General features: G+C 44.3%; 1 protein-coding gene across 2 annotated transcripts in view; it reads left to right on the top strand.

Annotated features, from left to right (window-relative positions):
- Nucleotides 1-2112: 2112 nt before the first annotated feature.
- Nucleotides 2113-25427, top strand: part of SMG6 (SMG6 nonsense mediated mRNA decay factor) — a gene marked incomplete at both ends in the record, with an annotated part of 223138 nt that continues 199823 nt past the window's right edge. The window contains 8 exons of one of the 2 annotated variants that reach the window (XM_084236415.1): nucleotides 2113-2236; nucleotides 4634-6374; nucleotides 6931-7123; nucleotides 7599-7709; nucleotides 11311-11417; nucleotides 11678-11756; nucleotides 23501-23611; nucleotides 23990-24202. In XM_084236415.1, the coding sequence (XP_084092541.1) occupies nucleotides 2149-2236; nucleotides 4634-6374; nucleotides 6931-7123; nucleotides 7599-7709; nucleotides 11311-11417; nucleotides 11678-11756; nucleotides 23501-23611; nucleotides 23990-24202 (2643 nt within the window). Of the gene's footprint in view, nucleotides 2237-3678; nucleotides 3770-4633; nucleotides 6375-6930; nucleotides 7124-7598; nucleotides 7710-11310; nucleotides 11418-11677; nucleotides 11757-23500; nucleotides 23612-23989; nucleotides 24203-25427 lie in introns of those variants that run through there. The other variant, XM_084236414.1, reaches the window with a different exon arrangement.

The following is a 25427-nucleotide window of genomic DNA, read 5'->3' as shown; positions in this document are numbered from 1 at the left end:
TCAGATTATTTTTCTACCTTTAAAAAAATTATGCAGGGACCTCCCCGGTGGCGCAGTGGACTGAGTGCAGTGCTGTGAAGTTGTCTGCAGCCTCTGCAGCTCCGGTTCAATTCCCAGCCGCCTGGGGAGATACCCACACGGCACTACAGACCTCTCCTGCCCCGCCCGCTGCTCCCCTCAGTAATGATTTGGTAGGTCTGCCTGTTCTGCTCCCCACTCTGTTTCTGGTGAATCCTCTCACTCTCCCGTGCCTCTGACCTGTACCCCAGCTATTGTATAAATAAAAATAGATCTTAAAAACAAAAATGCAGGGGGCCTCCCCGGTGGCGCAGCAGTTGAGCACTGGGTTGCGAAGCTGCCCGCAGCCTCTGCGGCGCCGGTTCAATCCCCGGCTGCTCCCCGGCCACCGGAGGAGGGTCCCACATGGTGCACGGACCTCTCCTGCCGCCCGCTGCTCCCCTCAGCAGTGTACTTCGGTCCTTCTGCCTCCTCTGCTCCCTGCTCTGGCTCTGGTGGATTCTCTCACCCTCCTGCGCTTCTGACTGTACCCAGTGCTTGTATAAACAAAACAAACAAACAAATAAATAAATAAATAAAACATGCCTCTATTAAAAAAAAGATTAAAAAAATAAAAAAAATAAACAAAAAAATGCAATGTTCTCTCCAATTTCAATGTGAAAACAAATTAGTTTTTAATCTTTTTTTCCTATTTTCTTTCATATCTATTTAAAAACTTGCCTTTTGCTCTGACCAGTCAACTTACTCCCCTTCTTTTGAAGGGCTGAATCTTTTTATGCATCTGTTTTACCACCTGCAGGTGGTGAAGGGTCTGTCACATAAAATGAATGAGTTCTGTCAGATTGCCCAGACTAAGGAATACACTGGTAAGTATTCTTTGACGAGGTACAACAGACTGCGTAGGACTTAAATGGAGCAACAGGTGGAGGGAGCCCTTCCGGGAGGGTGTTTCACCACAGTTCAGAACAAGGGTTCATGAACAAGAGGTTAAAGTACCAGTCTTCTCATCCAGTTATTTTTTTTTTTTAAGATTTATTTATTTATTTATACAAGCACTGGGTACAGTCAGAAGCGCGAGAGGGTGAGAGAATTCACCAGAGGCAGAGCGGAGAGCAGAGCAGAGCATGCAGATTGACGAAGTACACTGCTGAGGGGAGCAGCGGACGTGGCAGGAGAGGTCTGTGCGCCATGTGGGACCCTCGCCGGTGGCCGGGGATCGAACCTGCGCTGCACAGGCTGCAGGCAGCTTCCCAACCCAGCGCTCAACCGCTGCGCCACCGGGGAGGCCCTCATCCACTTACATTTTAAATATGGGAAAAACAATAACAACCACCTGAGATCTAGGGAAGTCAAGTAATTTTCCTACGAAGCTACGTGATACAGAAACTCCCGATCGATTTAGAATGCCTCCAGATTTACTTCCACACAACCCCGTCTCTCACCGAGTCAACTCTACTGTATTTAAAAAGGACGTCAGGAGATACTCCAGTACTTATCAACCATCTTGGATTCCGTTTCCTCATGCTAAAAAGGGGAATAATAACAACTACTCTAACAAGGTCTTTCAGGTCCGCAGTAAAAGCCTGGGGCACTGGCCCCGGCCTGCGGCGGGGAGACCATGGCCTATGACGACTGAAGAGGCCGGACAGTGGGGTGTCTCTGTCAACCCGCGCCCCAGCCCCGCACCAGTGTCCTCGATGGCTACCACGGAAGCAACAGTAGCTACCTTCGCGCCTGGCCGCGCCTGGCCGGGCCCGCCGCGCCAAGCCTGGCCTCACCTCACCTCGCAGGCGCCGAGCCTCCAACTCCAGCCTCAGCTCACCTTCCCGAACACACCTCTGCGCATGCGCGGCGCCGGCTTTTTTTTTTTTTTCCCCCGCCCCCCTCCCCTCCGCCCCCCCCCCGCCCCCGCCCTCAGCCTCGCTCTGCGGCTCTTCTCCCTAGTGGCCGAACGTGCGTTCGGCGCTTTTCCTCCCAGCGCGGCCACCGTCGTTTGGGGAGGAAGGCGGGAGGGGGCGGGGAAAAGGGTGGGAGGTGGGTGAGCGCGCGCGCCGCCCGTCCGTAGGTCGTGGCTTCCTGGCTGCGCGCGGCGGTGGCGGAGTAGCTGCAGCTTTAGCAGCAGCCACGAAGATGGCGGACGGGCTGGAGCGTGTCCGGATCTCCGCGTCGGAGCTGCGAGGGATCCTGGCCACTCTGGCTCCGCAGGCCGGGAGCAGAGGTGAGTCGCGCCGCCCCGCTCCGGGGCCGGGCCTGCCCGCCCCGCCTCCCTCTCCTCCTCTTCCTCCGGCTCGGTCTGCGGAGCTCCGGTGCCTCCGCCCCTTCCCCCAACAGTGGGGGCGGGGGCCTGGGCGGTCCTCGCAGGGCCCCTCTACCTGCCCGGGGGCCCAGGTGGGGTCGGGCGCAGTGGGCCCGCTCGGGAGAGCCCCTCCACAGTTCTTGCCTACGCCCCCTTTCTCACCGCGAAGGTGACTGTTCTCATTGCCCCAGCCCTCCTAGACCAGCTCGGGGGTTCTCAACCTTGTAGAGATGCGAAAACCCATGAACGCCAGGGTCTGGGGGAGGCCGCCGAGGGTACCACTCCCAGAGGAGCCATCCACGGCCTGACCTTAGCATTAACAAGAAGCAACTGGAGAAATGGAGGAGAAAGGTTTAATAGCTTGGGACTTCCATGCTGAACTTTCCCCGCCCCGAGGCTGGGGTAGGCTTCTTTCTGAAAGGTGCGCCACTGGAGGGATCCAGACCTCAGAGAGTTGACTGCTCTGGCTTGGCCTTGGCATGTGTGGGAGTAGTTTTTATCGGAATGCTCAACTTGCGAGTTAGTGTCCTGCCAAACCAGGGAAGCTTCGAAAAAGAGTCCTGTGTCTCACCTCTCCTTTGTTAGGCAGTGGAGTTGTGTAGAATGGTAGCTATGCTTCTTAAGGGTTGTGGTCAAAATCTGTGAAATTGGTTTTCAGAGATTAACTGGATTGGATTATTCAGGTTGTTTCTCTTTGTGTCCCCACTCTCACCCCCCTGGAATGTAGTGGTGATTCTCCCTGTGCCCCCTCACCTAAGTTACAGAGTCTCCTGAAGGTGCGCTGCTGTGGAGTTAAACTGCTTTACCTTTATTCATACTTGATGAAACTGTCTTTTATTTATTTATTTTTTGAAACTGTCTTTTAAGCTTATGAAATTACTGAAGTAGTATCTTAAAATTCCAGGGGAGGTGGTGTTTTTTACAGTTTTATTGCACCAATGGATGGAAATGCTGGAGCGTATGATTCCTGTAATGGGCTTGTTTCCATTGTTGTTTATAGAACAATACTAGGATTTTACATAGTATTCTGAGATTGTATAATCTCAGTGATTCCTGTCACTTGCCCACTGAAATGTTTAGTGACTTTTTGTAGGAGTCTCCTTTTCATAAAGGTAACAGATGCAAATAGAAGCTTGCTTATCTATCATTCAGTAACTTCACTGAGCCTAAGGAGTGGTTTCTAAAGTCCTGTAACGTGTTCTTGAATGCCCCTGTCCTTGGTATTTTGAGAGCATGTCATAATACTTTCATCATCTCCCAGAGAAAGCTCTCTTATGGAACTTTTTCTTACTCATATTCCATCATCATAGTAGCAGTTATTCTGAGTATTCTAATGATGATAGTCTGAGCAGTTTTTCCTTGGAATGATTCTGCTGGCTGCTGTTAGAGAGTTGGTGAGCATGAGTGGAGTTGAAGAATGTGAGAGGAACTGCTTCCTGTTCTCTTCAAAAGGAGGTATGTGATTGGATAATTGGTATACTAAAAAAGAGGATTGTCTTGGCCAAGTTCACAGACTGGAGTTGGAAATTTTTTTCTTCAGAAGTGTCCAGAACGGTGGATTATTGCATACTCCTCTTTTTCTCTTCCTCCACTCCCTACTCCTGCTAGTATGTTAAAAAGACCTAAACATCCTGGAAAAAATGCTGGAGACAAGATTAAGATGAATTCAAGGGCTCCATAGCTGAGAACAGTATAATGCTTAAACAGTTTGGGTCTTGGTCTTAGAGATATGAGTATGACTTTGCTAACACAGAAGAGTTTGTTTTCTTCCCCTGTTTATCTAAGCCAAGTGTAGGTAGTTCCAACACAAGTTCTTAGCCTTGCCAGTTGCTGACAAATATTGTAAACCTTGTACAATTTCTGCTTCTAAATTTTTTTTCCTTGCCCACTAATATTAACATTTCGATGTGTAATTCTTTCTTTAATTTTTTTTTAAAGATTTATTTATGCATATAAACCTGGGGTGTAAGCCAGAGGTATGGCGGGGTGTGTGTGAGGAGATTCACCACAGAGAGTGGGGAGCAGAACAGGTGGATTGAATGAAATACACTGCTGAGGGGAGCAGCGGATGAGACAGGAGAGGTCTGCTGCGCCATGTGGATAGCTCCCTGGCAGGCTGGGGATCTAACTCGTGCTGCAGTGTCTGGCAATAGTTAGGTAGCACTGTGTTTAGCCCCTGCACCACCAGGGAGGCCCTCGATGTGTAATTCTTTCTTGACTTCTCTGTTACTTTGCCAGAATGACATTTTCTTTCTTTTCCCTCCCCCTTTTTTCCTTATTTCTACTCTCTGCTCCTCAACACTCTTTTCATTATCACAGAAAACATGAAGGAGCCCAGGCAGCGTAAAGATAATAGGCGTCCAGATCTGGAAATCTATAAGCCTGGCCTCTCTCGACTAAGGAACAAAGCTAAATTCAAGGAACCCTCTGGGAGTGATGAATTTAAGGATGAAATTGTAAATGACAAAGATTCTTCTGCTATCGGAAATGGTACCCAGCTCATTAGAGATGCCTGCAAGGAATTGGACAATCAACAGCAAAATGGTCCTGTAGATCCAGAAAATATTCGGGCACAGGAGTCCTTTCCTAGGACTGCTGGGTCAGAGGATAGAAGTCTAAGAATTATCAAGAGAACAAAAAAACCTGACATGCAGATCTATCAGCCTGGAAGGCGTTTACAGACTGTTACCAAGGAATTGACTAACCGGGGGGATGAGGAAGAAATCCTCAACCAGGTAGAACGACTGAGAGTAGAAGATGATGAGTGTAGGGGAAATACAAAAGAGGAGGCTGTAAATAAAACAGACAAAGGTGCGGCAGAAAAGAGCCTAAATGGTGACAGAGTAAGGGCTTCAAAGGGAGAAAAAGGAAAGAGGACTGAAAAAGGAGAGGGGATGAAAAAAGTAAACGATGAGCCTGCACAGGGGAAGCCCGGTTCTGCAAGGAGGTATTCCCGCTCAGACAAACGAAGGAACCGATACCGCACTTGCAGTACCAGCTCTGCAGGTAGCAACAACAGTGCTGAAGGGGCTGGCCTTACTGACAACGGATGTCGTCGTAGGCGACAGGATCGGACCAAGGAGAGACCACGATTGAAGAAGCAAGTATCTATGTCCTCTACTGACTCTTTAGATGAGGAGAGAATTGATGAGCCAGATGGGTCCCGGAGGAGCTCTGAAAGAAAGAAACATTTAGAAAGAAGCTGGTCTGGCCGTGGAGAGGGAGAGCAGAAAAGCAATGGCAAAGAAAATCGAGGAACTCTTCGTGTCACCTTTGATGCAGAAACCATGAATAAAGATTCCCCCACGGTGAGGTCAGCCAGAGAGGATGTGGATAGGATAAAGCCTGATAAAGCCTTGAGCAGTGGGACCAAAGGCGGTGAGAAGCAGGAGTCCAAAAACCTGAAACAAGAACTTCGGGGTCGGGGCCGAGGCATTCTGATTCTGCCTGCCCATACCAGCATATCTGTCAATTCAGCTGGTTCTCCAGAGTCTACACCTTTAGGACCTCGGCTTTTATTTGGATCTGGTAATAAGGGATCTCGTAGTTGGGGCCGTGGAGGCACCACTCGACGATTATGGGACCCTAACAATCCTGATCAGAAACCTGCTCTAAAGAGCCAGACGCCTCAGCTACATTTCTTGGACACTGATGATGAAGTCAGTCCTACATCTTGGGGTGACTCACGCCAGGCCCAAGCATCTTATTATAAGTTTCAAAATTCTGACAATCCCTATTATTACCCCCAGACTCCAGGCCCTGCCTCCCAGTATCCTTATACAGGCTATAGCCCTCTGCAGTACCCAATGGGCCCTACAAATGGTGTGTACCCAGGACCTTACTACCCAGGCTACCCAGCTCCATCAGGGCAGTACGTTTGTAGCCCTCTCCCTGCCAGCACAATGAGTCCTGAGGAGATGGAACAGCACATGAGAAACATACAGCAACAGGAGTTACATAGACTTCTCCGGGTGGCTGACAACCAGGAACTGCAGCTCAGCAATCTGCTCTCCAGGGACCGCATCAGTCCTGAGGGTCTGGAGAAGATGGCTCAACTCAGGTATGGTGTGTTCCATTCTCTCTAGAGGGAGATGGGGATAAGCTGGAGGTGTGTACATCATAGCTGAGGAAGGTAGAAACCTTTTAGGTAAGCCTAAATGAGCACACTTAGTGTTCTCTCCCTTTGACATGGATTTTTGTAAAGGAGGGGCAATTGGAAAAAGAACAGAAAAGAAAATTTCATTTCTTTTTTTCAAAATGAACTTCCCACTTTTTCTTTAAGAAGAAAAAAATCTTTAAGAGAGCATGGAATCTGGAAATGGTAAAGGAAAGACTCCAGAATGCCAAGAAATGAACAACATATAACTTGTGGTGAAGATCTTATTTCAATGGTTAAATTTAGGTAGAGGCATATGGGGAAAAACTACTTAGCTAGACACAACTCTCTTTAGAATGACAGTCTGCTGTGCAGAATGGAAACTAGTGTGAGTACTATACCTGATGGCCTTTTGGATTTCCTGCCAAGGAAGGTGTTTAATTTACAGGAAGCTCAAATCTTGGGTTTAGCCTTTCCTGTGGTATATTTGGAACTAGAAGTTGCATGTATTTTATTCCAGAGCTGAACTGCTGCAGCTGTATGAGCGCTGTATTCTATTAGATATTGAATTTTCTGATAATCAGAATGTGGATCAGATCCTGTGGAAGAATGCTTTCTATCAGGTGATTGAAAAGTTCAGGCAGCTTCTCAAGGATCCGAATATTGAAAACCCAGAACAGATTCGGAACAGACTTTTGGAGCTCTTGGATGAGGTAAACCGTCATCTAGCATCCTGTACAGTATCCTGTGCGTGTGTTGGGTTTTTAACATTGTAAATGCTATGTTTTGTAACAGAACAGCCATACAAATTGCATGTTGCATGCTAATTTCTTGGGTGTAGGCCTACCCTCCCCCATTGCTTCCTTGTGACCGTAAGTTGCTGACAACTAGAGTTAGTTATGAGCTTAGAAGCTTTCTGAATATCTTTGTCGGGGGAAGGGGGCAAGAGTGTGAGAGAGAGAGAGAGTGTGTGTGTGTGTGTGTGTGTGTGTGTGTGTGGTCTTTTAAACTCGGCAGAGACTTATGCCATGAATTTGTTTGTGACCACTGTATACTGTATGTGCCTCCCTTTACATGAGATGGCTAAGCAATAACAAAACTGTGAAATGGTCGCTTGCCCCAGTTTTCTTGTGGGTAGATTGGATCAGAAGGGGTTGATTCAGCTGTTTCTTATTTTTCTCTTTATAGGGGAGTGACTTCTTTGATAATTTGCTTCAGAAGCTACAGGTTACTTACAAGTTCAAACTTGAGGACTACATGGATGGTCTTGCCATTCGCAGCAAGCCATTACGCAAGACAGTAAGCCAGATTCTTTATCTTAAATTTATTAATTTAGTAAGTGTTTATCTACTGTTAGGCAGTGGGCTGGTATTGAAGATACAGAATGAAAGATGCAGAGCAGTAGGGGGAAACAGGTTAAACCTGCAGTTGTAATGTCTTAAGTACTATGGTAATGGTAAACACACACACTCACACACACTCTCACACACACACACACACAACCATAGAGAGAGTTGAGGGGGCAAAGAGGGATGTGCGTTTGATTCAGTCTGGTGGAGTAAAGGAAGGCTTCTCAGAGACTTTTTTTTAAAAGATTATTTCTGCATTCAAGAACAGGGGTATAAGCCAGAGGTTTGGGGGGGGGGGTGAGAGGATTCACCAGAGACAGAGTGGGGAACAGAACAGGCAGGTCTATTGAAATACACTGCTGAGGGGAGCAGCAGGCGAGACAGGAGAGGTTTGCTGCACCATGTGGGTCACCTCCCTGGCTGGGGATCGAACCCGTGCCACAGCGGCTGAGAATTGCTTCATAGTGCTCCGTCTTACCCCTTGTGCCACCAGGAAGGCCCCTTCTCAGAGACTGTTAAGTGGAGTTTTCTTTCTTTCTTTCTTTCTTTTTTTTTTTTTACAGATTTATTTATTTATGCATACAAGAGCTGGGGTACAGGCCAGAGATGCAGGGGGTGAGAGGATTCACCAGAGACAGAGTGGGAAACAGACCAGGCAGACTGACTGAAATACACTGCTGAGGGGAGCAGCGGATGAGACAGGAGAGGTCTGCTGCGCCATGTGGATAGCTCCCTGGCAGGCTGGGGATCTAACTCGTGCTGCAGAGGCTGCAGATTGCTTCATAGTGTGGTGCTTAACCCCTTAAGCCACCAGGGAGGCCCTTTTTTTTTTTTTTTTAAAAACACTTTGAAAGGACAGATTTATTAGGAAGAGGAGAAAGAAAGAAAGAGAGGCACCTGCATAGTTACAGTTGGGCAGAAAAGCTGCTTATTAAGTGAAGTCTTGAAATGTGACTAGAAGTGACACTTTTTTTAAAAGGTTTATTTTTGTATGCATATAATAGCTGGGGTGTAGGCCAGAGGTGCAAGGGGTGAGAGGATTCACCAGAGATAGAGTAGGGAGCAGAACAGGTGGATTGACTGAAATACACTGTTTAGGGGAATAGCGGGTAAGAGAGGTAAGTAAGTAGGTAAGTAAGTAGGTAAGTAGCGGGTAAGGAGAGGTCTGCTGTGCCATGTGGGTCACTTCCCTGGCCAGGGATTGAACTCCTGATTAACCCCTTGTGCCACCAGGGAGGCTAAGAAGTGATATTTTTGATACAGGGCACAGGAAGAGAGAACCAGACCTTGTTGGAAAAGCATAAGAAGTTCAGTATGCTGGTGTGTGTAATGTGGAGTTGAGGACTAGGAGGCAAAGCCTCATGGAGTAGGAGGGGTAGATCATAAGCTAATATGCCATGATGAAGAGTTTGGACATTATTCTGAAAGCTGTGAGAAGCCATTGATTGATTTTTTTTTTTTAAAGATTTATTTTTATTTATGCACGCAAGAACTGAGGTATTGGCCAGAGGTATGGGGGCAGGGGGTGATAGGATTCACCAGAGACAGAGTGGGGAGCAGAACAGGCAGATCTACTGAAATACACTGCTGAGGGGAGCAGTGGGTGAGACAGGAGAGGTCTGCTGTGCCACATGTGAGTTAGCTCCCTGGCAAGGGATCGAACTCTTGCTGCAGTGGCTGCTGATAGCTTGATAGCGCTGAGTCTAACCCCAGTACCACCAGAGAGGCCCCATTGATTGATTTTTAGCAATCGGATCGCATAGATTTGTTTTTAGAACAAATCACTCTGACAAATATATGAATTTGGATCAATCAGAGTTGGGTAAGAGTAATGTAGGGGAGTAATGGGGAGATGTAAAAGAAGAGAAAGATTGGAAAAGTGGAAGGAAAATAGAATTGAACTACTAACTGATTTGGTGTGAATGATGAGATTTGAGACATGAGGAATCTAGATCATCTCCCAGTTTGTGGCCTAGGAGACTGGCCTGGAAGAGCTTATTTCAGTTTTGGGAAATCTTATATAGAGGAACTTGAAAAAGAACAAATGAATGTTGGTCCATTTGGAGGAAGAGCTTGACTGGTGATACGCCATCAGGAGTCAGCAATGTAAAGGTGTTAGTAAAGCTGGGAGGCTGGAATATTGGGAAGGCTGGCCAGAGTAGGAGATGAAATTTCAAGGTGGTGGTGGGTAAAATTGTCAAGTGCTATGGGACATCAAATGTTAAGGCCATTAAAAAGTGTTCTTTGTATTGCATGACCTTATCATGTTTTATAGTTTTAGTTTGAGAGAATGAAAGCCAGATTGTAGTTTCTGAAAAGTGGGGCAATAGATAATAATGAGAGAGTAACAATAGACCATTCTTTTAAGAATCTGGGCTTTGAATGCAAGAAAGATAGTAGTTAAAAGAGAATATGGGATCAAGAGAAGTTTGTTTTTAAGTTGAGATAGACATGAGTATATTTATTGAGAGAAAACGGTTGGGGGAAAGGAAGAGGTTAAAAATTCATTAGAGAAAGAAGTATGATTGGGCCTTCCTGGTGGCGCAAGGGTTTAAGACGCAACTTAAGAAGCAATCCACAGCCTCTGCAGCACAAATTCTGTGTCCTCAGCTCTTGTATGTGTGGTGCTTAACCCCTTGCGCCCAATAAATAAATCTTTTTAAAAAAAGAGAAAGAGGTATGATTTATGGAGCAGAGTCTCCCTTTTCCTCGTGATGAATTGCTATGCACAAGTCTATCACAAATTGGCATGTATGGGGGCCTCCCTGGTGGCGCAAGGGGTTAAGCACCACATTATGAAGCAATCTGCGGCCTCTGTAGCATGAGTTCGATCCCCGGCTGGCCAGAGAGCAACCCACATGGTGAAGCAGTCAGTCAGTCTGCCTGTTCTGTTCCCCACTCTGTCTCTGGTGAATCCTCTCACCCCCCCCACACCTCTGGCCTGTACCCCAGTTCTTGTATGCGCAAATAAATCTTTAAAAAAAAACACAACAAATTGGCATTTTTTTTTAAAGACCCTCCTATATGCCAGTGCCATTCTAGGTACACGCAGCCAAATGTGGAACAGGAAAGCCATGATCAGGAATGTTCAATTAGGGGTGTGATGTTAGATCAGTAATTGCAGATGCAGTGGCTTCTGCAAAAGATGGTATTGGGGTGTATATGATAAAGGGGCTGAGGGGATCATGGAAGGCAGAGGAAGTCACAGTTAAACTAAGACCAGGTGAAGGTGTACTAAAGATGTGAGAACTACCACATTATGGAGAGAGGGAGTGGAGTGGGAAAGGGCATGATGTGTAGGGGAACTGAGGAGTGTAGTCTGAGTGAGGCACGAGAGAGTGCAGGGGAAAGTGGCGCTGAAGAGGTCAGCCGAAACTAGGTCATCTAGAAGAGGGACCTTTTGGGGAATTTAGTTTTTCCTTCCCCTCATTGTAGTATGAAAACATAGCCAGTTAATAATGCTGCTTTGTCATTTTTGACTCCATCCTTGAACTTTGGGATTGAAGTTAGAGTTTCTTAGGTATTATACTAACTGATTGTTTTTCCTGAAGGTAAAATATGCCTTGATCAGTGCCCAGCGATGTATGATTTGCCAAGGAGATATTGCTAGGTATCGGGAGCAAGCCAATGACACAGCAAACTATGGGAAAGCACGCAGGTACTTTTTGCCTCTTGTTCATTGCTTCTCTTGCCTGTGTAGCTTTTAAGATAATCCCTGTTAGGAGCAGTAGGCAACCTGAACTGCCTACCTATGGATGACCTCTAGTTGTCCCTGTTGGTCTCTGTAGTTATGCTTTACTGCTTTAGGGTTATATCTGAGGCTCCCACTTATGCCTTAAAGCGAGAACTATCAAGTGATGAATTGGAAAAAAGTTGATACAGAGCTAGCACTTCTTTTTTATTGTTTTTCTATTTTAGTTGGTACCTGAAGGCCCAGCACATTGCTCCCAAGAATGGACGCCCCTATAACCAGTTGGCTTTGCTGGCAGTGTATACGGTAAGATGAGAAACGTTTTGCAGGTGGTAACTTAAGGATTAAGGATTTTGAAATAAGGATTAAGGATTAAGAAATAAGGATTTTGATAGCATCAGCTGCTATCAAAGATTACATGTGATTACTGTAGCCCAAAGAATATCTCCTGCCTATCATCCTCAAACTCCTTTTATAACTGTTATTTTCAAAGGTAAATTGTCAGGGCTCACTTTAGTTAAATCTGTACTTTGTCCGCTTTCACTGCACTTAAGTTTCAAAGGCAAGGCTCTAGTTAAACACCATTCTTTATTTTTGACCAAGGATTCTCCTCTGAATCTTACCTTACTTCCCTTCCCTATCCATTAAATTAGGTTACTTATTTCTAGGCATAAAATAAGATTCCCTTTACATTTTTCCCTTAAAGTCCTCAACTAGCCCTCAGTAGTCAGATCATCCCCTTATTCTTAGCTTTTCCCCTAATAAGCCTTCTTAGCAGAAACACAGTATCTCTCCAGATCTTATCAAACAATTCTAAATGTGCCTCTAACAGAGAGCAATAGGTCTTGAAGCCTGACTAGTGAGAGACCTGAATCAAAGGGGGCTAATGGGGCCTCCCTGGTGGCACAAGGGTTAAGACGCAACCTGTGGGGCCACCCCTGGTGGCGCAGGTGCAGGTGGTTGAGAGCCACTCTGTGAAGCTGTCCGCAGCCTCTGCAGCACTGGTTTGATCCCGGCCAGCCGGTTTGCTCCTAGCCAGCTGGCGAGGGTGAGGGCCCCACATGGCGCGGCAGACCTCTCCTGTCTCGCTGCTCCCCTTGGCAGTGTATTGCGTCAGTCTGCCTGTCCTGTTCCCCGCTCTGTCTCTGGTGAATCCTCTCATCCTCCTGCACATCTGGCCTGTACCCCGATTCTTCTATAAAATAAATAAATAAATCTTTAAAAAAAAAAAAAAACACAACCTATGAAGCTATACACAGCCACTGCAGCACGAGTTCGATTCCCAGCCAGCCAGGGAGCAACCCACATGCGCAGCAGACCTCTCCTGACTCGCCCCACTGCTCCCCTCAGCATTGTACTTCAGTCAATCAGTCTGCCTGTTCTGTTCCCCACTCTGTCTCTGGTTTCCCACTTTGTCTCCTCTCCCCCCACCTCACACCTCTGACCTGTACCCCAGCTCTTGTATGCATAAATAAATAACTCTTTTTAAAAAAAGGGATGGGGGGGCTAATGGTAGGTACCAAACATTTAAATATAAGAAGCAGGTAATGAGATTAGCAGGGAGAAAGTTTTCTTTTTTTTTTTTTTCAGTGTAGAAGAACTGGGGTGGAGGCCAGAGGTGCGGGAGTGAGAAGATTCATCAGAGACAGAGTGGGGAGCAGAACAGGCAGATTTACTGAAATACACTGCTGAGGGGAGCAGTGGGCGAGAGAGGTCTGCTGCGCCATATGTGGGTTAGCTCCCTCCCTGGCCAGGGATTGAACTATAGTGGTGATAGTGCTGAACTTTAACCCTAGGGAGGACCCTAAGAAAGTTTTCTTAATGCTATCAAATTCATTGTCCAAATAAACAGTGCTTGAATTGATATTTATATTTCCCTTTATTGCATAAAAAATTTTAAAAAATCTCTAATAATTATGGATTGCAATTGTTGATTAAGTAATATGGTTTACTGACCCATGTCCTTCTGAATGTATAGAATTTCTCTTTTTTTTTTCTTTTTTTTTTTTAAGATTTATTTATTTATTCATACAAGAGCTGGGGCACAGACCAGAGGTATAGGGGGTAAGAGAACTCACCAGAGACAGAGTAGGGAACAGACCAGGCAGATTAACTGAAATACACTGCTGAGGGGAGCAGCAGGCAAGATAGGTAAGGTCTGCTACGCCATGTGTGTCTCCTCCCTAGCAGGGGATTGAACTCAACTTCAGGGGCTGCCGACAGATCTATAGGCCACATGCCAACCCCTTGTGCCACCAGGGAGGCCCTATTTTCACCCTTTTGAGACTTTTTTTCCTTATACCTCATCCATTTTTCCTTCTTTTTTCTTGACTCCAGTGTTTCTTTTTCTTTCTTTCTTTCTTTTTTTTTTTTTGTTAAAAATTTATTTAATTTTATGCATATAAGAGCTGGGGTACAGACCAGAGGTACTGGGGTGGAGGTGGGGTGGGATGTGGGTGAGAGGATTCACCAGAGACAGATTGGGGAACAGAACAGGCAGATTGACTGAAATACACTGCTGAGGGGAGCAGTGGGTGAATCAGGAGAGGTCTGCTGTGCCATGTGGGTTTCTCTGTGGCTGGGGATTGAACTCGTGCTTGCAGTGGCTGCAGTTAGCTTCATAGGTTGCGTCTTAACCCCTTGTGTCACCGGGGAGGCCCTTTTCCAGTATTTCTTCTTGGTAATTATTGAATGAATTGTTACATTTGTTAATTAGAAAACATTTAACTTTCCCCCTTTAAAGAATTTTAAAAATTGTGGTAAAATTCATATAACATAAAATTAATCATTAGTTATATGTATAATTTAGTGGCTTTGTATGTTAATAGTATTGTGTAACCATTAACTCTGTCTAGTTCAAAGACATTTTCATTACCCAAAAGAAAACTTCATGCCCATTACTCCTGTTTCTCCTTCCTGCCTGCCTCTGGCAACTACTAGTGTGCTTTCTGTGTTTGGATTTTCTTATTCTGGGTGTTTCATATAAGTGGAATCATATAATAATGTAACCATTATGTCTGGCTTTTTTCATTTAGCATATAGTTTTTTAAGGTTTATCCATACATGTATCAGTATTTCATTTTTATGTCTGAATAATACTCCATTGTATGAATATATCACATAAAAAAATCTTTCATCAGTTGATGAATATTTTGGTAGTTTGCACCTTTTAATTATTGTGAATAGTGCTTTTGTGAAATATAAGCATTTGCTTGAATGTCTGTTTTCATTCTTTTAAGTTTGTACCTAGCAGTGGAATTGTTGGGTTGTACAGTAATTTTCTTTAACTTTTAGAACAATCTACAAACTATTTTTCATAGCAGCTGTATCATTTTAAATTCCAACCAGCAGTGCATGATGGTTCTAATTTCTCCACATTCTGGCCAACATTTGTTACTTTTCATTTCTTTGATTATGAGTAAGCTAGTGGTTGTGAAGTGTACCTCATTGTAAAAGGTTTTTTTTTCCTAGTTGGAGATTTTTTTAAACATTTTACCTTTGGTCAGCTTTAGGTTTATTTATATCGAGAGAAAATTTGAGCAAGTCCTTCCTCAACCCCTCCCCTCATTTTTCTCTATTTACATCTTGCATCTGTACATTTGTTGTAATTGGTGAGCTAGTATTGATACATTAACTATTGATACATTATTAACTGCTGTCTATATTCATTCGTGTTCACTTTTAGATTTGTACATCTATGGGTTTGAACAAATACATAGTAATTACATGTAGGCATACAGAATAATTTCACTGCCCTAAAAATACCCTGTGCTCTACCCTCTACTTACTCATTCCTGCTCCCTCCCTTGAATGTTACGCAACCACTCTCATTTTTCATGTCTCTATAAGAGTTTATTTTTCTTAGAATGTCATATAATTGAGACCGTACAGTATGTAGCCTTTTGAGATTGGCTTCTTTCACTTAGCAGTATGCATTTAGGGTTGTATTTGTGGCTTGATAGCTTATTCCTTTTTGTTGTTCAGTAATATTCTATTATATGGATGTACACAATTTGTTTATTCATTCACAATGAATTCATTCACAACAGGACATCTTGGTTCCAAGTTTTGGCAGTTTTGAATAAAGATGCTATGAATGTTGTGTGTTGCTTTTTGTGTAGACAATTTTTTTTAAAGATGTATTTATTTATGCATACAAGAGCTGGGGTACAGGCCAGAGGCGTGGGGGATGAGAGGATTCACTAGAAACAGAGTGGGGAGCAGAACATGCGGATTGACTGAAATACACTGCTGAGGGGAGCAGCGGATGAGACAGGCGAGGTCTGCCGTGCCATGTGGGTCACCTCCTGTCCAGGGATTGAACTTGTGCTGCGGTAGTTGCAGGTATCTTTATAGTGCTGACAATTAACCCCTTGAGCCAACACTGCGGCCCCTAGACAAATTTTCAACTCACTTGGGTAAATGTGAAGAATGTGGTTGTTGGGTCATATGGTAGGAGTATGTTTAGTTTTGGAACTAAAAAAAAGAAGCTGCAACATTGTCTTCCAAAGTGCTTGTACCATTTCACAGTCCATCAGCAATGAATGAGATTTCCTTTTGCTCTGCATTCTTGTCAGCATTTGGAATTTTCAGGGTTCTGGATCTCATTTCAGTTTGTAGTTCCCTAATGGCATATCGTGTTGAACATCTTTTCATATGCTTAGTGGCCATTTGGAGAAATGTTTATTTAAACCCTTTTCCCATATTTTTTTAAAGATTCGTGTATTTATGCATACAAGAACTGGCGTACAGGCCAGAGGTGTGGCAGGGGTGAGAGGCTTCACCAGAGACAGGGAGGGGAACAGAACAGACAGACTGACTGAAATACATTACTGAGGGAGCAGCAGGCGAGTCAGGAGAGGTCTGCTGTGCCATGTGGGTCACCTCCCTGGCCGGGGATCAAACTCATGCTGCAGTAGCTGTGAATAGCCTCAGAGCCTCAGAGTGCTGTGTCTCAACCCCTTGCGTCACCACGGAGGCTCCCCCCCCTTTTTTTTTTAATTAAAAAAGTCATTGTTGGGCCTCCCCTGGTGCAGCAGTTGAACACTGCGCTGTGAAGCTGCATGCAGCCTCTGCAGCACCGGTTCGATCCTCAGCCACTGGCGAGGGTCCCACCTCTCCTGTCGCACCTGCTGCTCCCCTCAGCAGCGTATTTTGTCAGTCTGCCTGTTCTGTTCCCCGCTCTGGCTCTGGTGAATTCTCTCACCCTCCCATGCTTCTGACTGTACCCAGTGCTTGTATAAATAAATAAATCTTTAAAAAAAAGTCATTGTTGTAAAATACACATATAAGGAAATTTATCGTCTTACTAAGTAAACTGTTGAATGGTATTAAGTATCTTCATATTGCTGTGCAACAAATTTCCAGAACTCTCCTCATCAAGCTTAAACAGAAATTCTACCTTTCTCGGGTTTTTGCTTCCAAGATGACCAAGAAAAGATGGAATAATTGTTGTGCCAAAAAGGGCCATGGCCACGTGCCTATTTGCTGCACCAGCTGTGTCCCATGTGGGCCCAAGGACAAGGCTATTAAGAAATGTCATTTGGGCCTCCCTAGTGGTACAGGCGGTTGAGTGCAGCGATGTGAAGCTGTCCACAGCCTCTGCAGTGCCAGTTTGGTCCCTGCAGGCCTTGGAGCAACCCACCGGCGAGGTAGACCTCTCCTGTCTCCCCGTGGCTCCCCTCAGCAGTGTATTTTGTCAGTCTGCCTGTTCTGTTCCCTGCTCTGTCTCTGGTGAATCCTCTTACCCTCCTGCACATCTAGCCCGTACTCCAGCTCTTGTATAAATAAAATAAATCTTTAAAAAAAAGTGTCATTTGAGGGGCTCCCCGGTGACACAGTGGGTTGAGCTCAGTACTCTGAAGCTGTCTGCAGCCTTGGCAGTGCGGGTTCGATTCCCAGCTGGCCAGGGAGATGCCCACATGGTGCGACAGACCTCTCCTGTCTTGCCTGATGCTCCCCTCAGCAGTGCCAGTATCTCTTCCTTTCTACTTCCCACTCTGTCTCTGGTAAATCCTCTCACTCCCACTCCCCAATCACGACCCCCCCTCCCCCGCCCTGCACCTCTGGTCTATACCCTAGCTCTTGTATGCATAAATAAATAAATCTTTTAAAAAATTAAAAAAACAAATTCTATACCTACTAAACATAAGTCACATTCTCTTCTGCCCCCTAGCCCCTACCACTGGTACTTTCTGTGTGTATGAATTTGTCTATTCTAGGTACCTAATACAAGTAGAATCTTTTCATAATTGACCTAATTCATTTAGCATGGTGTCAAGTTTTGTCCATTATTTCAGCCTGTGTCAAGATTCCCACCATTTTAGGGCTAAATAATATTAAGTTGTATATATACCACATGATGTTTGTCCATTCATCTGTCAATGGACAATTGGGTTGCTTCCATCTTTTGGCCATTGTGATAATTCTGCTGTGAACATCAGTATACAAAATCTCTTCAGGATCCTGCTTTCAATTTTTTGGATTATTTATCCAAACATAGAATTCCTGAGTCATATGGGAATCGTATTTTCAATATTTTAAGGAACTGCCATACTATTTTCCAAAGCAACTCCACATTATTACATTCCCACTGAGAATGCACAAGTATTCTAATTTCTCCACAGCTTTGCCAGCACTCATCATTTCTGTTTTTGGTTTTTGTTTTTTTTTTTTTAAATACTACTTATTCAAATGGCTATGAAGTAGTATGGCATTGTTTTGACTTGAGTCAGTGATAAGTGATCTTTTCATGTGCTTGTTGGCCTTTTATGTATCTTTCTGTTTTCCAGTTGGGTCGTTGTTGATTTTTGTTTTATTTAATCTTATTCTCATTTTATTTATTTTTTATTTTATATATATTTTACATCATTGTTCTTTTTTTTTTTTAAAGATTTATGTACATAAGAGCTGGGGTATAGGTCAGATGCGTGGGAGGGAGAGAGGATTCACTAGAGACAGAGCAGGGAACAGAACAGGCAGACTGGCGAAGCACACTGCTGAGGGGAGAAGCGGGGGAGGCAGGAGAGGTCTGCCGTGCTATGTGGGATTCTGGCCTATGTGGGATTCTGGCCGGTGGGCCGGGATGGAACCCCTATTGCAGAGGCTGCAAACAGCTTCACAGCGGGGCACTCAACCGCCTTCGCCACCAGGGAGGCCCCATTGTTCATTTTTATTTTTATTTTTTATTTATTTTTTTAAAAGATTGATTGATTGATTGATTGATTTATACATACATTCATACAGGCACTGGGTACAGTCAGAAGTGCGGGAGGGTGAGAGAATTCACCAGAGCCAGAGCGGGGAGCAGAGCAGGCAGAAGGACCGAAGTACACTGCTGAGGGGAGCAGTGGGCAGCAGGAGAGGTCTGCCCCCATTGTTCATTTTTAAATGATGTTTGCTTACCCCCTCACCCCCCGCACCCTGTATAGTCTTCATAGAATTTCCTTCGCTGGTGCACCATCACCACAGTCCCCTGTGCTTCTCCCTCCCTCCCTCTGATCCCTCTTGTTGATTCCTTAAAAAAATTTATTTATGCATACGAAAGCTGAGGTGTAGGCCAGAGGCGTGAGGGGGTGAGAGGATTCACCAGAGACAGAGTAGGGAATGGAACAGACGGATCTACTGAAATATACTGCTGAAGGGAGCAGCAGGTAAGGCAGGAGAGGTCTGCTGTGACATGTGAGTAACTCCCTGGCCTGGGTACAAACTCCTGCTGCAGTGGCTGGGCATAGTTTCATAATGCTGAGACTTAACCCCTTGTGCCACCAGGGGGGCCTGGGTTGGTTTTTTTTTTTAAAGATTTATTTATTTATTTATTTATACATACAAGCACTGGGTACAGTCAGAAGCGCGGGAGGGTGAGAGAATTCACCAGAGCCAGAGCGGGGAGCAGAGCAGGCAGAAGGACCGAAGTACACTGCTGAGGGGGGCAGCGGGTGGCAGGAGAGGTCTGCGCGCCATATGGGACCCTCCTCCGGTGGCCGGGGAGCAGCCGGGGATTGAACCAGCGCTGCAGAGGCTGCGGGCAGCTTCGAAACCCAGCACTCAACCGCTGCGCCACCGGGGAGGCCCCGGGCCTGGGTTGTTTTTTTTGGGGGGAGATGTAGGAGTTCTTGATATTTTCTGACCCTTAATCATATATATGACTTGGAAATATTTTCTCCTAGACTATGAATTGTTTTTTCACTCTTGTTCTTTTTTATGCACAAAAGTTTTAAATTTTGATTAAGTCCAATTTTCTGTCTTTCATAACTTGTACTTTTGGTATTAACTATGAAATCATTACCAAAGTCAAAGTTGAGAAGATTTGTTATATGTTCTGAGAGTTTTTGTAGTAGTATGTTTTATATTTGGGAGGTCTCTGATCCATATTGTTTAATTTTTTTTAAATATTTATTTATTTATTTATTTATTTATTTATTTATTTATGCAAGCACTGGGTACAGTCAGAAGCGCCGGAGGGTGAGAGAATTCACCAGAGCCAGAGCGGGGAGCAGAGCAGGCAGAAGGACCGAAGTACACTGCTGAGGGGAGCAGCAGGCACCGGCAGGAGAGGTCTGCACACCATGTGGGACCCTCACCCGGTGGCATGGGATCGAACCAGCACTGCAGAGGCTGCGGGCAGCTTCGCAGCCCAGTGCTCAACTGCTGTGCCATCGGGGAGGCTCTCTTTTTGATACTATTGTAAATGAAAAGTTCCCTTTCATATGATTAATTATTAATGACTATAAATGCAACTAATTTTGAAGTATTGATTTTATATCTAGCAGCTTTACTGAATTCCCGTAGTGGATTTTCGCCATTTCATTTAAAATGGACTTCTTACCCAAATCAGTACTTCTTTTGGGCTCTCTTCCTATGTCCCTTTTTTTAAAAAATAATTTATTCATGCATACAAGAACAGGGGTACAGGCCAGATGTGCAGGAGGGTGAGAGGATTCACCAGAGACAGAGCTGGGAACAGAACAGGCAGACTGACCGAAATGCACTGCTGAGGGGAGCAGCGTGTGAGACAGGAGAGGTCTGCCACGCCATGTGGGTGTCTCTGTGGCTGGCTGGGATTGAACCCGCACTGCAGAGGACAGCTTCAGAGTGCTGCGCTCAACCACCTGCGCCACCCAGGAGACCCCCCCTCTGTCGTTTTTTTAAAAAAACATGTATTTAGGGCCTTCCTGGTGGCGCAGCGGTTGAGCGCAGCGAGGCTGCCCGCAGCCTCTGCAGCGCCAGTTCGATCCCTGGCTGCTCCCCGGCCACCGGAGGAGGGTCCCACATGGTGTGCAGACCTCTCCTGCCGCCCGCTGCTCCCCGCAGCAGTGTACTTCGGTCCTTCTGCCTGCTCTGCTCCCCGTTCTGGCTCTGGTGAATTCTCTCACCCTCCTGCGCTTCTGACTGTACCCAGTGCATGTATAAACAAAACAAGCAAGCAAACAAACAAATAAATAAAAAAACATGCCTCTATTAAAAGAAAAAAAGATGTATTTATGTGTACAAGAACTGGGGTCTAAGCCAGAGGTGGGGTGGGGGAGAGGATTCACCAGGGACTGGGGAGCAGAACAGGTGGATTAACTGAAATACACTGCTGAGGGGAGCAGCAGGCGAGACAGGAGAGGTCTGCTGTGCCACGTGGGTTAGCTCCCTGCCAGGCTGGGGATCTAACTCTGGCTGCAGTGGCTGGTGATAGCTTGATAGTGCTACCTTTAACCCCTGCGCTACCAGGGAGGCCCCTTTGTCCTTATTTTTTTGTCTCCTCCTTATACTACTAATACTAGTCTGATTAAAATCACTTTCTCAACTTTTGTGTTTCCTTCAGTTATTCAGTGACTCTCAGGTATTTACCAAGAGTATACTTATGGACAATGCTTTGCTATATGCTATGTGTGATAAGTAGGCAATGTGGTTTCTGTCTTGAAAAAAATTTTGTTGAGACAAGTGAATCGTATAGACAAGTATATAAATTAAATTTGATGAAATATGCAATTGGTTGCTTTATACTATTATTTTCTGTACTGCTCAGGGAGAAGAATGTGAATTAAAATAAGTCATAATGGTAGATATTGGTTGTAAGTTGTATTTTAATTTCACATGTTAAAATGTGAAAAAAATCAATATGGGCTTGATAAAATAGTCTAAAATAAAATGACTGGTAGAGGCAGAGATTAGTGTAGATTAGAATAATATTAAAACCAGTTACCATTTAAGGGCCTCCCTGGTGGCTTAGGGGTTATGTCTCGGCCCTGTCACCATGATTCCCTGAGTTCGAGCCCTGGCCAGAGAGCTAACCTAAATATGGTGCTGCAGACCTCTCCTATCTGGTCCCCTCAGTAGTGTATTTCAGTAAATTTGCCTGCTCTGCTCCCCACTCTGTCTCTGGTGAATCCTCTTACCTCTGATTTAAACCCCAGTTCTTACATGTGTAAATAAATAAAATAAATAATCAAAAAAAAGTTAACATTTAACTGACTCTAATGGTATGCTAGATAATAATATAAACTATTATATATACTTTTATGTACACAATTATATGAAAATCTTTAATTTTCTTTTAGTCATGTGTATGTAGATATCTCTATTTTACTAAAGAGGAAACTTCCTCAGGATGGCTTACTTAGATTTATACTAAGGCTTGGGCAGTTGACCTTAGAACACTCACCTTTAACCATGTTAGTTGAATACAAGATATGACCTTTTTTTAATTAAAATTTTTATTTTTGTGTAGAACTAGGGTGTAGGCCAGAGGTGTGGGAGGTGAGAGGATTCACTAGAGACAGGCTGGGGAGCAGAACAGGCAGATTTACTGAAATATACCCTTAAGGGGAGCAGCGGGTGAGACTGGAAAGGTCTGCTGTGCCATATATGGGATCAAACTCATGCTATCACAGTGATAGCGCTGAAACTTAACCCCTAGGCCACCAGGAAGGCCCATTCATTTTGAAGAATGTATAAACTCGGGAGAAAGTAGTAGGTTTTTTTTTTTTTTAAACAAATCTTTTTTTTTTTTTTAATTTTTTTATTTATACAAACACTGGGTACAGTCAGAAGTGCGGGAGGGTGAGAGAATTCACCAGAGCCAGAATGGGGAGCAGAACAGGCAGAGTGACCGAAGCACACTGCTGAGGGGAGCAGCGGGTGGCAGGAGAGGTCTGCGCTCCATGCGAGACCCTCTTCTGGTGACCAGGGAGCAGCCTGGGATCGAACTGGCGCTGCAGAGGCTGTGGGCAGCTTCGCAACCCAGTGCTCAACTGCTGCGCCACCGGGAAGGCCCGAAAGTAGTATTCTTGATGCAGTTTGAGAAGTTAGGAAAAATGTTAAAAACGTATATGAAATTGGATAGAAAGACTTTTTGACATTCTTTCCTCTTTTGTTTCAGTGTTTTTCTTTCTCTCTCACCCTTCCCTTTTATTTCTTTTGTGTGTGTGTGTGTGTGTGACATAAACTTGAAATGTTTTAGTTGCTGAATTCTTTTGAGTAGTCACATTTTCTTTTTTCAACAGTCAGTATGGTAAAATGAAAACATGAACTTAGGAATCAGGCCTTTCTGACTTACCCAGGATTTGTTTTCAAGATCTTGTTGGACAAGTTATGTAGTTATCTTCTTGAACTCCCATTTCCTCATCTTTAAAATAGGAATAATAATCCCAAAGGGGCAGTGTCCCTAGGTTTAGAGAGAGCTAGAAAGTGCTAATCGCTTGCCTTATACTTAGTTATGATTAATGGTATTGTTACTGTGATTTAGAATGTTTAAAATAGTACATAGCTAAAAGCTGAGTTGAACATTTCTTTCTCTATAAACAAACGTAATTGCTTTATATATTTAAGAGGCTCTTTATTTTTTTTCCTCCCCCTTAAGAGTACTTGACTCAGAATACATCTGCATACAAGATATAGTACTATGCATGAAGAGATCTCTTGCATGACTTTTCCCAAGGATAGTGTTCTGATTTTTTTAATGGAATTGCTCACATCTTGGGGCACATGTTGGAATATATGTAGTAGGGTTTCCTGGGTGAACTTATTCAGGTTAATTCCATGTCTCTGGTTTCTTTCCACAGAGGAGGAAGCTTGATGCTGTGTATTACTATATGCGCAGTTTAGCTGCCAGCAACCCGATCCTTACTGCCAAGGAGAGTCTCATGAGCTTATTTGAAGAAACCAAACGAAAGGTGAGTAGGGATGCTGGCAGAACCATTCCTTCCTAGAAGAATGTTTCTCATAGTGCCTCTGTTTCCTCAGGGAATGACTGATAATGGTCTTAAAGGGTCCCATCAGGCTCTGCTGATGGGGAATCAGTCAGCCCCTGTGCAGAAATAAATTCGTCTTCAGAAGGACTCTCATGGAGCCCTTAGGCATGCCTGTTCTACAGTATCTAGTTTATAGAATTAATAATTTATGAGACAAAGCAGATGACATTCTACTTTGGAAGTGTGACAAAAAGTCTTTTTATTTTATAGTCCTTGGGTAACAAACTCAGGTGAGGTGAGTGCTTCTCTTTATTAGCTAAATCCCAGGACACTCTGAATTTATGTTTTTGTGTTGTATAGGCAGAACAGATGGAAAAGAAGCAACACGAGGAATTAGAACTGAGCCCTGACCAATGGAGGAAGGGAAAGAAGTCTACTTTTCGCCATGTTGGAGACGACACCACTCGCTTGGAAATCTGGATTCATCCATCCCATCCCCGGTCCTCTCAGGGCACTGAGTCTGGAAAGGATTCTGAGCAGGAAAATGGGCTGGTCAGCTTGAGCCCCAGTGATGTAAGTTCCTAAGTGTGATGTAATGAGCCAGACTAGCTAAGTAAGCATGGGCATCTTGGTACTTAACTGTGCGGCACGTTTAAGACCTTTCCCACTAATCACAGAGAAGGCAAATCACTTCATGCTCCCTGATGCCCTCGTCCAGTCTCTTCCACCTGTGCTGCCTTTGTCTTTACTATGCGTGTTGCTTTCTCACCACTATGTGGCACTGTAGAATTTAGTAAATCATTTTTCTAAATGAAGATTTAGTTAGTATAGGATGAGAAGTTTTGCTGCTTTGGGTTTGAAGTTCTCATTATAATGTTTTAGAATTCTGTGTGGGATTTTTGTGACGCTAGTAAGAGAGAACACAGTAGTGGGAAAACTGCAAATGGCTGGTTCTTTGTGCCTTGAGTAGTGAAATTCATAGTGGAGTGGGTGTTGGGGTGAGCTGATACCAGATCTTGAAGGTCAATAAGTAATTTTGATTTTTATCCTGAATGTACTGGGTACTGTTGAATGCTTAAATAAGGGAATTCCAGATGTGTTTTAGAAATACAATTCTTTTTGCTTTGTGAAAAGTTTGAAGAAGAACAAGTTTAGAAATAAGGAGAATAAGAAGATGCTATAGTAATTGAAGATAGATGTGAAAAGGCTTTGGAGATGGGAAGAGATAAATAGATATGAGTATATTAGTAAAGTGGAATCCAAAGGATTTAATTGAAAATGGGAGCTAAGGGAAAAGGAGGAATGAAAAGTAATACCTTGGTTTTTGGCTTGGAAACTGGGTAGATGGATGATGGTCTATTCCCTGAGATAAGATATATAGGTGGAGCTGTTTTAAGGAGTAAGACGGTAAGTTTAGTTTTGAACATGTTGGGATTTGGCACTTCTGTAGGACATTGAAGTGGAGATATTCAGAGGCTAAGAGATATATCTGAAGCTGAGGAACAGATTATCTGAAGTCTAGGCCAGGGCATAAAATATTTGAAGGCATTTTCTTATATTAATATTAAAGTCATGACAATTGAGTCTGTAACTCAAAGAAAACATATACATGATAAACTTGTTGAAGATCATTGAAAAAAAGGAGATATGGCATATGGCATGGCAACTCTTCATATGGCGTGGAGAGTTCTTGCAGAGGACTGTAAGTTATTCGCTTGAATGATGGTGAAACATCCTTCTGGTGCTTGAGGGAAAGGAGGAACAGATAACTGGATGCTGTAAGTTTGTGGATGTTATA

Source organism: Talpa europaea (assembly GCF_964194135.1).
Source record: "Talpa europaea genome assembly, chromosome: 7".
Lineage (NCBI taxonomy): Eukaryota > Metazoa > Chordata > Mammalia > Eulipotyphla > Talpidae > Talpa > Talpa europaea.
The sequence above is the reverse complement of the archived record's forward strand: the minus strand, read 5'-3'. Positions and strand labels throughout refer to the sequence as shown.